Source organism: Zingiber officinale, chromosome 1A (genome assembly GCF_018446385.1).
Source record: "Zingiber officinale cultivar Zhangliang chromosome 1A, Zo_v1.1, whole genome shotgun sequence".
Classification (NCBI taxonomy): Eukaryota; Viridiplantae; Streptophyta; class Magnoliopsida; order Zingiberales; family Zingiberaceae; genus Zingiber; species Zingiber officinale.
Window position 1 is genome coordinate 70,597,521 of NC_055987.1, and position 13,785 is coordinate 70,611,305.

The window sequence follows — 13,785 nt, forward strand, 5'->3', positions numbered from 1 at the left end:
TGCCCAAACACCAAAACACATGGTCCCGCGGACCATTGGGATTGCTCCAACAATCTCCCCCTTTTTGGTGTTTGGCAATACGTTTAAGTTAGGGAAAACATATAGCAAATAAACATGCTAAAACAAATGGACTTACGATGCCAAGGCTACACACTTGGACTTACTCCGCCGAATGGACTTACATTGCCAAGGCTACACACTTGGCAACCGCCGAATGGACTTACGATGCCAAGGCTACACACTTGGACTTATAATGCCGAATGGACTTACGATGCCAAGGCTACACACTTGGACTTATAATGCCGAATGGACTTACGTTGCCAAGGCTACACACTTGGCAACCGCCGAATGGACTTACATTGCCAAGGCTACACACTTGGCAACCGCCGAATGGACTTACATTGCCAAGGCTACACACTTGGCAACCGCCGAATGGACTTACGTTGCCAAGGCTACACACTTGACAACCGCCGAATGGACTTACGTTGCCAAGGCTACACACTTGGCAACCGCCGAATGGACTTACGTTGTCAAGGCTACACACTTGGCAACCGCCGAAACAATGCACCAAGCATTGGAACCTATCACAAGGCTCCCCCTACACCTACGCTCCCCATTGAGCTAGGATTTTATCACAGGGCTTTTTAAGAACCTATCCCAAGGCTCCCCCTACGCAAAAGGACTAAGGTTTTCCCAACTAAACCTTACTTCTCCCCCTTTGCCTAACATCCAAAAAGTTCTCCAAAAATATCCCAATTGTTGAAAACTTGTCATCTAAATTGACCCTAAACTCATGTATTAATCCCCCTTGGATCCCATACATCTATGTGAGTTGACATGGTCACAAACCAATGCTGAAACCAATTTCAGACTGGTATCAGTCGACTGCCCTAAGTGCCAGTCGACTGCCCCCTTCGACACAACCTTACAGAACCATTCTGTGGTCGAAATATACTGTTACCAGTCGACTGGTGTCGGTACCAGTCGACTGCCCTCGTCAAAATGAGCTTACAGAACCATTCTGTGCTCAAAAACATTGTTACCAGTCGACTGGTCGACTGGTACCCTATTTCTGAAAAAATCAGCCTTTTCAGGCCAACTTCAGAAATGCACCAGAAATTTCCTAGACCTCCAAAAATTCCCAAATTTTGTGGAGAGGTCTATTGTACCCTTGTCTACTTGGGAAAAATATATTAAAAAATATATCTATCACCAATCCCAAGATTGACACAAAATCCAAAACTAGCTAAATGGTTCAATTGAACCTTGACCTAAAGTCCTAGTTTTGGCTTCCTCTTGATGTATTTGCCCATACCAACCCATAATGCATCCCTAGCATTGGTTTACATGGCATCTATACATCCAAAACCAATTATCACGCTATATGACCCCAAATGTCATATTTCTTGCATGAAACACAAACCATGTGTGCCAAATCCCTAGGTTTGAGACTCAAATCCATCTCCAAACCTTTAGAAGATCTATTGTGACCAAACCACAATGATGTCCCTTAGAAGATCTCCTTATCTTCTTGACCTTGAACACATCATCTTTGCCATAATCATATGCAACCCTAGCATATTTCTTCTCATTGGCTTTAGATGACTTTCCCTTGCCCTTATCATGTGCCACCCTAGCACATGGTCTCCTTTTGACCTTGGAGGGACTAGATCGGTATCCCAAGCCCGATCTATCATTGTTGGGTTTTTGGCTACCCAACACCATACTTAATCCCTTAGATCCAATAGTGAATCTCTTAAGGAATTTCTCTAAACCATCAAGCTTTGCCTTCAAAGCTTGATTCTCCCTTTCTAGGTTCCTAAACCTAGAGTCAACATGTCCACCTTGGACATTCCTAGACCTACCCTTTCTAGGCATATGTCTCCCCTTCTTGGGATTAATGCCTTGGTTCTCTATTACCTTCTTCTCCTTAGGTAATGAGAATTTAACGTGTCTAGGTCTATCATGTATAGGTCTCCTAGGGTTATGATCTACATTTACCCTATTTCTATCATGATATTTAAAACCAAAATTTTGCATGGGCATATAATGATTAACATTATTTTCCCTAGCATGCATGGAGGAGTTTAAATTTGACTTCAAATTTAAATTAGGGTTTACCTTACCCTTTACCTTTGGAGCTCCCCCTTGACATGAGCCTCCATTCTTCCTCCACTTCTTCTCCCACATTTTCAAATGCGCCAACTTCTTGAGCTCTTTCTTCTTTGGGCATTTGGTGTGGTAGTGCCCTATTTCACCACAAGTGAAGCATCTAATGTGCTTCTTCTCCTTCTTCTTCTTGGCATCATCATTTCTACAACCCACATTAGTATTCAAATCAACTTGAATGGGTTTAGAATTTACCTCTTTCTTACCCATAGGACATCTACTCTTGTAGTGTCCTTTCTCATGGCAACCGAAGCAAATGATATGGTCCTTTGACTTGACTTCGGTGGAGGTGCTTGCTAGGTTGATTTCCAAGACTTCTTCTTCTTCGCTTGTCTTGGATTGTTCTTCAATCATTGAGGATGTCTCCTCATCCACACTAGTGGATGGCATTTCTTCATCCTTCTCCTCAAATGTGACCAAATTCACTTCCTCTTCTTCTTTTGATGTTGAATTGATCTCCACATCCGATTGGTCCTTCTTCTCCTCTTGGACCACTTCATCACTTTCTTCGGATTTTTCTTCTACTTCTTGTGTAGGCGAAAATTCCTCCCATGGAAATTTCTTTATTTTGCTCCACAAATCATGGGCATTCTTGTATTTACCTACACGGCTTATCACGTCATTAGGCAAAATATCAATCAAAATAGATATTACCTTATCGTTTGCCTTTGACCGTGTGGTTTGCTCCTCCGTCCAATGTCGTGATCGGAGCTTCTTCCCTTTCTTGTCTTTTGGGACTTCGAACGGTTTCTTGATCATCATCATGATATCCCAATCCGTGTTGAAGAAGACCTCCATCCTCATCATCCAATACGTGATGTCCCCAAGGCTTCCTCCTTCAAATTTTGGAGGGACAATAAACCCGGCCATCTTATGCTTCCTTGGCGGTTAGTCCAACGGAGAGCGTCCTCGCTCTGATACCACTTGTTGGGGGATCGGTGGCCGGCTTGAAGGGGGGTTGGATAGACGGCACCCCCAAATCGTTAGCTTCCTACGTATTCGTTAGTGCGCAAGCGGAAATACAAATACTAATTACGAATACGAAAGCTAAAGACAAGGAAAAGAACAAGCAAACCAATACACGTTCGTTTAACGTGGTTCGGAGATGATGCTCCTACTCCACGGCTGTCCGTAAGGTGGACGATCTCGATCCTTCGGTGGATTAGCCCCCGGAAACTCCGGCTATCTCAAGTCGCTCCTTGTGGGTGGAGAAACCTCACCACAACACACCAAGACCTCTTGGATTCCACAAACACTTGAGCACTTGTAGACTACTAATTAGACCTTAACCAAGTCTAATTTCGTCGCCTTGGCCGGCCATACCAAGCTCCTTCTTATAGAGCTTGGGGAAATCAGCCTTGCTGATTTGCCCGTTACCAGTCGACTGGTCCATGCACCAGTCGACTGGTGCCAGCCCAACAACACCCATGCACCAGTCGACTGGTGCCAGCCATTTCGGGCACAGAATGCTTCTGTGCTCACCACCAGTCGACTGGTCCCAGTACCAGTCGACTGGTACAACCCTAAACTTAGGGTTTCCCATCCCGAGTACATTTCACTCGCACTCGGACCCTCACGACTCACTTGACTCTTCTTTGCAGCCTTGACCTCTTGCCTTCAAGCCTACTTCCTTTGGCTCTCGTCCCTCGGATGCATCCAAGCCCGCGGCTTGTCTCCAATGCCATCCTTCGCGTATGCCTCGAAGTCGCTTCCCTCGGCCCTTGTCCTTGCTGCCTTGTCCACGATCCCTCAGATGCATTCAAGCCCGCGGCTTGTCCTCAATGCCATCCTTCATCGGACCCGAAGCCGTCAACCTGAGTCAAATGTGTCACCTGCAGTCCTGCACAACTCAAGTACACATATCAAATAACAAGGGTAAACCTAACTTAAACCCTTTGCCCAAACACCAAAACACATGGTCCCGCGGACCATTGGGATTGCTCCAACACTTTACTCCATCTGTATATTGATGGAGCATAGCTGTGTTATCGAACTTACCCAGATGATCATCCGGGTCTGTTGTTCCATTGTACTCGCCGATCGTCGGAGGCACGTAGTGCTTGGGCAGAGGGTCTCGTAGAATAGCCTCCGAAAATTGGCAATTGATCCGCTCGGGAGATGAGTCCGCTCGGGGAGCTTTCCCCTTTCTGTCGTCTCGCCTAGGCATTTCGTCGGAAGAAGATCCTCTATCTCTCCGAGCTGGTACGGCTTCAGGGGTGCGGAATAAGGCCCGATGGAATGCGACGGTGGCTTGAGGTGCTTCCGCTCGGCCACCCGACGCAGATGTTGCTTGTTGCTCCGGCCGCTCGGCTGATGCTTTTTGTTTTTGCTCCACAAGTTTGGCGGCCCTCATCTCGACCAGAGCGTCGAGTTCTTCTGTTGAAAGCGCCACCGTGTGTTGTCGTCCAGCCTCGTCCATTGTTCCTGTTCGGATGCAGGTGCGTTCCCACAGACGGCGCCAATTTGATCCTGTCCGAACCAGGGGTCAACGAACGCTGGGGATGTGGCGCTCCCTGCTGGATCCTCGAGTACTCCGGTGAACCTGCAGCAAAACTGAGCCGAGGGGGTGTCCCGGCGACGGCCCTTCGACGCTCAAGTCAGGCGAGAAATAGATGAAGAAGGTGGCTGCAAGATGAAGACTCGTGTACCTCCGGTTGAAGAAGTGGAGGCCTTATATAGACTTCTGAGGAGGCTGATGCACATACACCGAGGCACACCCACGTGTCCTAAGCCCATACCCAGTATGGGCTTGTCAGAGGAGCTTGCCTGACTCCTTACTGCTACAGTACGAGCACGTCTTTGATGGGACAGTGAGCCCATGTCCTAAGATCCTGCATATCATCTGCTGTTAGAAGATGTTTCTATCCTTGCCTTTTCTTACTCCCCGTCGAGCGTCCGACCGGTCGACGGTTTCCTCGCGTCCGACCGGTCGAATGTGCTGATCCGCGCAGGAGCTTCCTGGTCATGTGCTTTGGACTGTTCGCAGTGTTGATGTTTTATTCCTTCGGCCGAGCAGGCCATCCGCTCGGCCTTACCTACTGTTCATCATGAGCGTCAGAACCCCGACTCCGGCGGGGTGTATTGCTTCTGCTCGGAAGCTTCAGCCGGTCGTCGCCCTCATTATCCGCTCGACCAAGCTTATGGTTGGCCTTTTGCCTTTGGACCTCCTCGCGACGTTGACTCTGCTAAATGGGGTCCCCCATTCTTACTGCCGGATCAACGGGGATAGGGGATTTATTTCCCAACTACCCCGAGAATCGACCCTGCGACCTCATTGTGGCAACACCCGCCACATACCAACTCGGATGACCCGCGGGATCAAGAAAACTACCTTTCTTGAAAATCTAAGAGAGAGAGAGAGAAAAGTTGACACTCTTTGCCAGAAGGACCTTTCTGAATTTGTTTGCTAAGGCTCGATCATCATCAATTCAGTGTGCAAAAAAGGCGGGTCCCGCCGCCCAGCGGCCCCTTAGGCCTGGCCCCACAGGGATCCTAGGAGGAGGTAAATCAGCGGTAAATACTGACCCGGTTAAAGCGTGGTGTCTCCGGAATTTAACACAGCCGGTCCAGATTATTCATCCAGTGCGCGTCCGTGGACCTTCGACCCTACGACTCATTGTGCAAGGATGTCACGCCTTAACCGGTTGATCCAGCCCGCGGGGGCCCGATCATCATCAATTCAGGCCCCCATGTGTCGGGAGACTGATCATTCTGTTGAGAGCTATTTCCCGGGCCTCCACCTTATTGAACAACGGGGCTGAAGGGAAGGCAGTGGTTCGGCGACATCGAACATGGTGGCGTCTACCTTATCTCCTCGGCACTGTTCTCTCTCCGGAGGTGGATCCACTGCTCCTCGGGGTGGTCCTCGATGGAGAATCACTTGAAGCGCTGCAGAAGCTGCAGAAAACGAACACAGCAAGGAGAAATATCACCTTCATACCTAAGCATCGAAAGGGAGGAGGGGGGTGGGGGCAGGTAGTCGGAGAGCTGAGAGATTTCGTTGGCAAGAAGGCGGAGGAGGTTGTCGTCAAAAGCTAGGGGGAAGTTGCCGCCGGCGACGAGGAAGAAACGTTTAGCGGAGGGAGAGGAATTGAGAAGGCAGGGAAAGGGCTTTAAGGAAACCAGCCATGGCGTCTCGCTTTACAATTGAAAGCACACAAAATTAACTGGCTATTTATGGACTAAAGGTTTCATTTTGGTTCTCAATTAAACGGAGGTTATCATATTAGTGATTTTTTTAAAAAAAAAATGCTAAATTTAGCATTATTTTTTAGATTTTCGTAACTTTAGTATAAATTTATGCATCTAAAATTTTATACGGCAAATTATAGTACCACTTTGCTAATTACCCAAATCATCTAAGTAATTATCTCCGGAGTTATGATACCACGATAGAATATTCAATTTATCATCTAAGCATCGGAGGTTTAATCCTTAGTTATGGTGTATTTATAAGAATTTTTCCTCAAAATGAGGGGTGCAATCAAAAAATACTGGACTTCTGGACTGACCGCTGCGTGCATTTTCTGATTTATCCTGGTGACCGATAGAAAACTTCTGTAGGATCAGACCGATTACCTTCAGAGATAGTCAATAAAAACTAACTGAGATTATCATTTTTTAAAATCATCTAAGTAACTTTAAAAAATTAGCAAATCCCTTGGTTGTCATGTTCATCCGAACTCCGAATCGAAAGAGAAAATCACATTCGAATTTTCTTTACGACATGTGTCTGAACCAACACCGACAGTCGGCAATGGTGCACCTTCTTCATCAAATAGGCGAATAAGAAAATCTAAACCTAAACACCACACCATTTCCAACACCGATATGTTTTTTTACGATGACGCATTAAGAGAAATACAAAGAGATGAAAATCCTTGGTATTCATAGGATGAATATAAATAGATATTTGTCATGAATTTTTCATTAAAAGATGGAAATGAGATGAAAAGTGTGAATTTTAGACTACCCTCTTCTTCCTCCTTGGCCGATTCTTCAAGTTTGGCCGAACCATTCTTCTTGCTAGCACAAGAAGATGATTCTTCTCCGAAGGCTTCGTTCGTGTGACGAACAAAGGATGTGTTTGTGTGGATACCGTAGAGGTACGGACGTTTGATCGCGCTGAGATCTGGATCAAAAGAAAAGTTACTGTCAGGATTACAAAGGGCACGCAACAAAGGTATACCTCTCGTGTAAAACTTAGTATATAATTATTTTCTCCTTAGCATGAATCTTCTGGAGATGATCTAGTTAATTTTCCGCTACGCTTAAGCATGTGTTAGCGCGCTATATCCCTACACGCTGGCGGCGAGTGATTTCACCTTTTTACGACATAATAGCCCTGAGCACCGATCTAGGGTTCGAATCTCAGTAAAGACGAGGTAAATGTCTCCCTTATGTGCTATTCACTATTCCAAATGCTAATAGTCACTCATGATTTACCTCCTCCGTATTAATCCTGGGACGGATTGACGAAGACGCTGAGGATAAGCGCATTCATCTTTTGCCACCATCATAACCCTGAGCACCTATAGCGTACTATTGATGCAGGTAATAAAATCGTGCATGACCTATTTTGGATTAAGTTAGAAGTGAGCCCTTAAGCTACTAGGTCATGAATAATTAGCATTCTCTACTCTGATTTTCTCGCATCTATGGTGTGAGATTCGTGTGGAGTCAATTGATGCTACACTTGAACAACGCCTTACTCAATGTTTAAGCTGATTTTATCAAGTCTACCGATCTTATTCCTAGCTGGATCAAACTCTCAACTGAGTTAAAGCTGGAGTTATGCATGACCTATTTGATCGCTTGTGGCATGTCAAATCTAAGCATTGAACAAGCACAAAAAGTTTCAGCGGTGTCCATATAAAAATTTGTGACTGAGAAACTTGTACATACGATACACTTCTGGGCATGGGAAGTCTCGTGAAATAACTTCAGTAACTTTTTTCAAACTCTAGTTACTCAGTAAAAACTGAACTGACAAGTCTTTAATCAATAACTAAGCACAATTCAGAAGATTCAACAATGAAATCATTTTTCGGATGAATTAACATGAAAAAAAAGGAGGGGGGAAATCACAATCACATTTAAATGTGACTACCTCACTCTCTTGATGCATGTTACCTTCTCAAAATCTGGAGTGGCATAGCCCTTCTCAATCTCCCAAGCGAGGTGGGACATTGAATTGAATGATGATTTTACCTCTTTCTCATTTGTAACTTCCCTGGGGAAAGGGATTCGCACTGAATATACTGCATTCTCTGAATATATAAACATATCAAAACCAAGACGGTCGACCCATATCAACTTGGTATCTGCCGCCTGCTAATATTGCAAAACCACAGCATTTAGCAACAGTTTTTTAATAACCTAAGGTCATATCTGCTTAAAGAAACTTCATATAGAATGAAACATTCGATAAATTAGCAACAGCTTAGGTTGGGAATATCATGCTCATACAAGTGTTGGACCAATTGAACAAACACATGGAGGTGCATAGCTTTGCTGTAACCATGTGAATAGGCATCCCTAGATCTCATTTGCATCCTGACCCTAACTTCCTTTTCAGTAACGGCTAGAGCATGAATTAGTAGTTTTCTCAGCAGAGCTTCCTCTCATATGAAACATACAAAAAGAATTGGGTTTGGAAAGAAAAATGGCCCTAAGAGAATGTCAAGTCAAAAGCATAGTTTGTAAGATAATGAGTACTCTGCCAACAGCTTGTTGTCCAACAACTTGCCAAAAGAGAAAGAAGAGTAAAGTTACATACTTCCTAGGTATTAAGAGGCAGTTCTAGACGAAAGGTGACCACCTAGGTAGAGGCCTATGTTGTCAATATTAAAATAGGGAAGAGAAGTACATTAAATTAAAAATTAATTAATATTATATAACAACAATATACAATTAATATTTACATTGCAACCAAGAAAATAGAAATTCACAACAAAACATAATCTTCAATTATTCACAGTGTAAATATAAATAACAAGAGAGCACTACAAATTTTAATCACAATTATGCTATATCCACCTAACCATTAGGTAAACCGGTCTCTTAACTAAAATGCTTAGATGGCTGCCTAGAAGGCCTTTTAGAACAATGATTATTGCTAATGCATAGCTTGTGCCTAGTTGAAGTATCAACAGGGATGGGTTATGGATATCACCAATTCACTATTACAAAGTAATTTTTAAAACCTACTTTGGGTCCAGAAAACAGCAAAATTAGATGATCTTCATTTTCTTTGTTATATAATATCTACAATACTACAATGTAAAAGCTTCAGATTATGTCATTTAGCAATAATCTTAAAATGTAATAAAGTTACAGGAGGTTGCAGACGCTTTTGGATGTGCCCTATAATTGGCAACAATTTGGCAATGTTAAACTTTGCAAGCCTAAATGTAAAAAAATCTGAATGCAGAGAATCATCCAACCAATAAAAAGAATCTTGGGGAATAGACCAATGCATCTTTGTGAGCCCATACCTGAAATCCTGGTTCCACATAAACACTGTACAGTCGCAGTACATCTTCAGGATGTATCGAATTCATCTCATCAACAATTTTTTCAGCAAAATCGCGTAGAGGATCAGGTTCTGCATTTATATATTCCGAGGAGGCCACCCAGATACCATCCTAAACATTATAAGTGTTTTATGAATTAAAATTTTAAAATATGAATCACACAAGTCAAGAAAGTCTAATAGAAGGCTGCAGTGGCCAAAACACGACCAAACTGAAAGTACTGCAATGCAATATCAATAAAGCTTTAGATGTACTCCAAGTATAATTATTACAATGTACCACCATAATACAATTCCACATATATGAATGCTTAAGATTTCTGATGATTATAGCAATTACAAAGAGAAATCATGGTGAAGAATTCCAGGAATTTGATTACACAGTACCAAAGTGTCTATTTTCATCAAGACAACTAATATACAAGCCTGCAAACCTAAAGCATAATTACACATGCAATAAAAGCAGCGTAAAAGAGCAAAAATGCTACATAGAGAGTTATTTTAAGAAAGTTCAACATCAAAGCTCAGTAGAATAAACACAAAAAGATGATATAAAAATAAAACAAGATTACATGTGGTAAAATAAATAAGACTACAACTGCTACTACTACTAAGGAACCCAATATAGTTCAAAAAAGAATAATTGTTCAATGATGGAATCATGTAATCGTGTTGAAAAGTTCTACCAAGTTGATGACACTAAAGGGAAAATCCTGCAAAGAAATAGTGTGATGGCATCTGCAAACAAGGGGAAAATTCCTATGAAGAAATAGCACATGTCTTGAACCTAATAGTCAGTTCGTTGAATACAGATCGCACTCCCAAACTATTTTGTAAGGTTGAAATAGGCACTATTTGGATGTGAAGGAGTTAATGGGCAAAATTATTAGGGTTTCTCCACTACAATGTCCCTTCTGCCCATGTTTGTCATTCATCAATGTAAAATTACAATGTACACCTAGTGATACATGGAATTTAGAATTGCACCCCTAGTATTTGCAACCAGGTTCTTAAAAGGAGGCAGGCAAGCTACTCAGGTCCATGGGTACCAATACAAAAAAAATTGAGGTTCTTCTTAAGATACCATGACTGGTTAGTATAGACATGCTGTAAATATGGAAGTTAGCTTGACTAAATCATTGAGTGAATTATCCGAAAGACACATAACCAGAGAGAAACTGGTCCATTGTATTAGATCATGAAACAGTTAAATAAGTTCAAGAAAATATCAAGGAATACTACATTCAAAGAAAAGTAATGCTTAGAGGAAACCCGGACAAACCAAACCCGTACCTCCTTCAGATCTTCAATTTGAAGCACCTTATCAACAGAAAATAGATAAATAAGTTCTTCCTCCAGTTCTTCTCCATATTTTTTCTCCCATTTTGCATGAAGTCTCTGAAAAATGAACACAGTGATATGTGTTAGTAATTAGCCCTAAGAGCCAATCATGAGATGATTAGGCCTTTTGGGTTACTCATTGAGTTAGACTCAAATGAACTCACTCATTGGATTGAGTCCAATCCGAATTAGACACACTGGATTAATGGGTTAGACTCAATGGGTTAGACTTATTGGGTTATTGGGTTATTGGGTTAATGGTTAATAATCCAACCCATTAAGAGGAATACAAAGAGACAAAAACCCTTGGTATTCATGGGATGAATATAAATAGGTTTTTGGAATGAATTTTTCATTAGTTGAGAAAGAGATGAAAAGTGTGACACTTAATCTTCTCTCTTCTTCCTCCTTCTTCCTCCTTGGGCGATTTTTGCTCTTGGTCGAACCTCCATGAGTGGCTAGCACCATGAAGGTGGTTCTTCTCCGAAGGCTTCGTTCATGTGACGAACGAAGGATGTGTTCGTGTGGATACCGTAGAGGCGTGGACGCTTGATCGCGTTGAGATCTGCATCCAAAGAAAAAGTTGTTGTCGGGATTGCGAAGGGCACGCAACAAAGGTATACCTCTCATGTAAAACTTAGTATATGATTGTTTTCTCCTTCGCATGGATCTTCTGGAGAGGATCTAGTTAATTTTCCGCTGCACTTAAGCGTGTTTAGCGTGCTAGATTCTTACAATATGTGCTATAAGATATCGTGACATGTTTCTTATACACATACCATCATCTTTCAGAGTCAAAACTGGTTCACTACACAAATGCTCAAAAATAAAGCATACATAAAACATGGTTCCCTCAGTTTCCCACAATTTTTACACAATAAAACCCATTTCGCTTGAGTCATTAAGTTGCCAAGGTCATTTAGATATGTTTTCATTTACATTTTATGAACCTTCTATAGAGAGGAACATAACATAGAAAAAAAACTGGTTGACAAATGGAGAAAAAGATTGATGTTTTATTCTAGTGATAAGTGAAAAAAAATAAAGAATTTGCACGAATAGATTTTATGTCCTGTGACCATGTCATAAATTCAACTTTCAGTAAAAAATACACCACAAGTTGTTCATGAGCAAGTGTTGAAATATTATAGTCATCCAAATTCTGACTACTGAACAAACATAGAGTACACCAAAGGATATGAACTCAGATGAAAATCAGTTTTTTATGCACCTGAGACGATAACTCCTATCCTAAATTTATCATTCCCAATGATAGGAATAATGCTAATCATTCTACTCCTATGATTAATTATGATAGGGAATTATAATTACCTTAAGGAGAAATATATCATTGGGTTTGCTCAGCCTTCCCAGAAGTGTGCATTGTGGAGTCCGTGATCTCATTTGATCAAACTGCTCCAAAAGAATATCACTGTGTTACTTGGGAGATCCTTTTGTAGCGAAGGATTGACAACATTTTATAAAACTGCTTACTGCAACAAAGAACTACTAATTGACACTTCAATATCACACCACTAAACCGCTTATCAATCCAACATACTAGGGATGCATACAAATTTTCCCTAAATTTGAAAACGCATATAGCATAACATGTGGAACTCATTAGTAGTAGAAAATAATTTAAGATGAAACTAGAGATAGGAAAGAAATGGATGCAAGGTACAAGAATAATAGAAGGAGCCGAAGCAACCTACTCCTAGGGTTTAAAGCAAACCCCACTCTTAGAAAAAAAAATCCAAATTGAACCTGAACATGGAAGCTGGATGGACCATCAGAAACGAAGAGTCTTTCGGGCCGGTTTAAGCACAGAGCAGGCGCTCCCTGGGAATCGACAACGAATCGGGCGCCGACGGAAAGGGGCCAACCGTCTGTGGACAGCGAGGAAAGGGTCCCGATGGAGGAGAGCTCGACGATTGTCCTGGATACCTCGGCAGGGGACGTCTTCGACCTGGAGTTGCCCCCGGCTACAGGAGGCACGTCGGTCGGCACGGAGAGAAGGGAGCATCTTGGGAAGGAAGCGGAGCGTCGGGAGGCGAGCCGGGGAGAGGGAAATTTTGAGAGGTAAAGAGCTGGGAGAGAAGAGGCAACGGGGAGAGAGAGGAGGGTAGGCATCGCATCAGGGCGTTGAAACGATTGAAAGGATAACGAAGACCATGTTAACATGATACACTTGATAAAATAATCTAAATATGATATAATCCAATTTAACTTACTTTATATAATTAATAAAATAATTTCGAAAGTGTTTTGTACAAGTTAACAATTATAATTCAAATACTTAAAAAAATTGAGGGGAATAATTTTGCACTTTTGGTAATAAAATGTTAAAAATATTAGATATACGAACATTTTACCAAGCAACGTTCTTAGATTTTGCTTATTATTCAAATAGCATATTCATTTTCTAATTAATCAAGTCGCCTATCTCCTTCCTTTTTACTATTCATAAAAAAAAAACTCTGAACCCCAAAATTTAATCTCCTTTTTCGTCTTCGTAGAGTTTCACTTCTGGAGTGGGCCGGTAGCTTACTCTCCCATGTTGACTTTCATTTCGACGCGTGAGGTAGGGTCGTCGCTGATGAGCTTCCACCATGACCAAGCACTAGAAAAAAATAAAAGTTTTTGTGACGAAGTTTTGTGATGAATTTAAAAAAAAATCATTAAAAAAAATTTTACGATCAAAAAAAATTTATCATTAAAAAAATAATCCCCAAATTATG

At 42.0% G+C, this 13,785-nt stretch overlaps 1 protein-coding gene across 3 annotated transcripts; it reads right to left on the reverse strand.

Annotated features, from left to right (window-relative positions):
* Positions 1–8,135: 8,135 nt before the first annotated feature.
* On the reverse strand, positions 8,136–13,235 carry LOC122026101 (glutamyl-tRNA reductase-binding protein, chloroplastic-like). 3 transcript variants are annotated; one of them, XM_042584754.1, is made up of 5 exons: positions 12,812–13,235; positions 12,377–12,457; positions 10,997–11,101; positions 9,666–9,815; positions 8,136–8,499 (listed from the first exon to the last, which is right to left on the reverse strand). In XM_042584754.1, exons 1-5 carry the CDS (start codon positions 13,226–13,228, stop codon positions 8,275–8,277), a joined length of 978 nt encoding a protein of 325 aa, XP_042440688.1. In that variant the 5' UTR covers positions 13,229–13,235; the 3' UTR covers positions 8,136–8,274. The 3 variants fall into 3 exon arrangements, with proteins under 3 accessions (XP_042440688.1, XP_042440680.1, XP_042440694.1); XM_042584746.1 differs by having other exon boundaries at positions 8,136–8,502; XM_042584760.1 differs by lacking the exon at positions 12,377–12,457 and having other exon boundaries at positions 8,136–8,502.
* Positions 13,236–13,785: the final 550 nt, after the last annotated feature.

Excerpts from the sequence above, each read along its gene's own strand:
- LOC122026101 (XM_042584746.1), bottom strand. The coding sequence starts at position 13,228 with ATGTTAACATGGTCTTCGTTATCCTTTCAATCGTTTCAACGCCCTGAT. Across the intron at positions 11,102-12,376 it reads ATGATATATTTCTCCTTAAG|AGACTTCATGCAAAATGGGA; the intron begins GTAATTATAATT and ends TTCATTTTTCAG. Across the intron at positions 8,503-9,665 it reads ATGTGGAACCAGGATTTCAG|CAGGCGGCAGATACCAAGTT; the intron begins GTATGGGCTCAC and ends TTGCAATATTAG.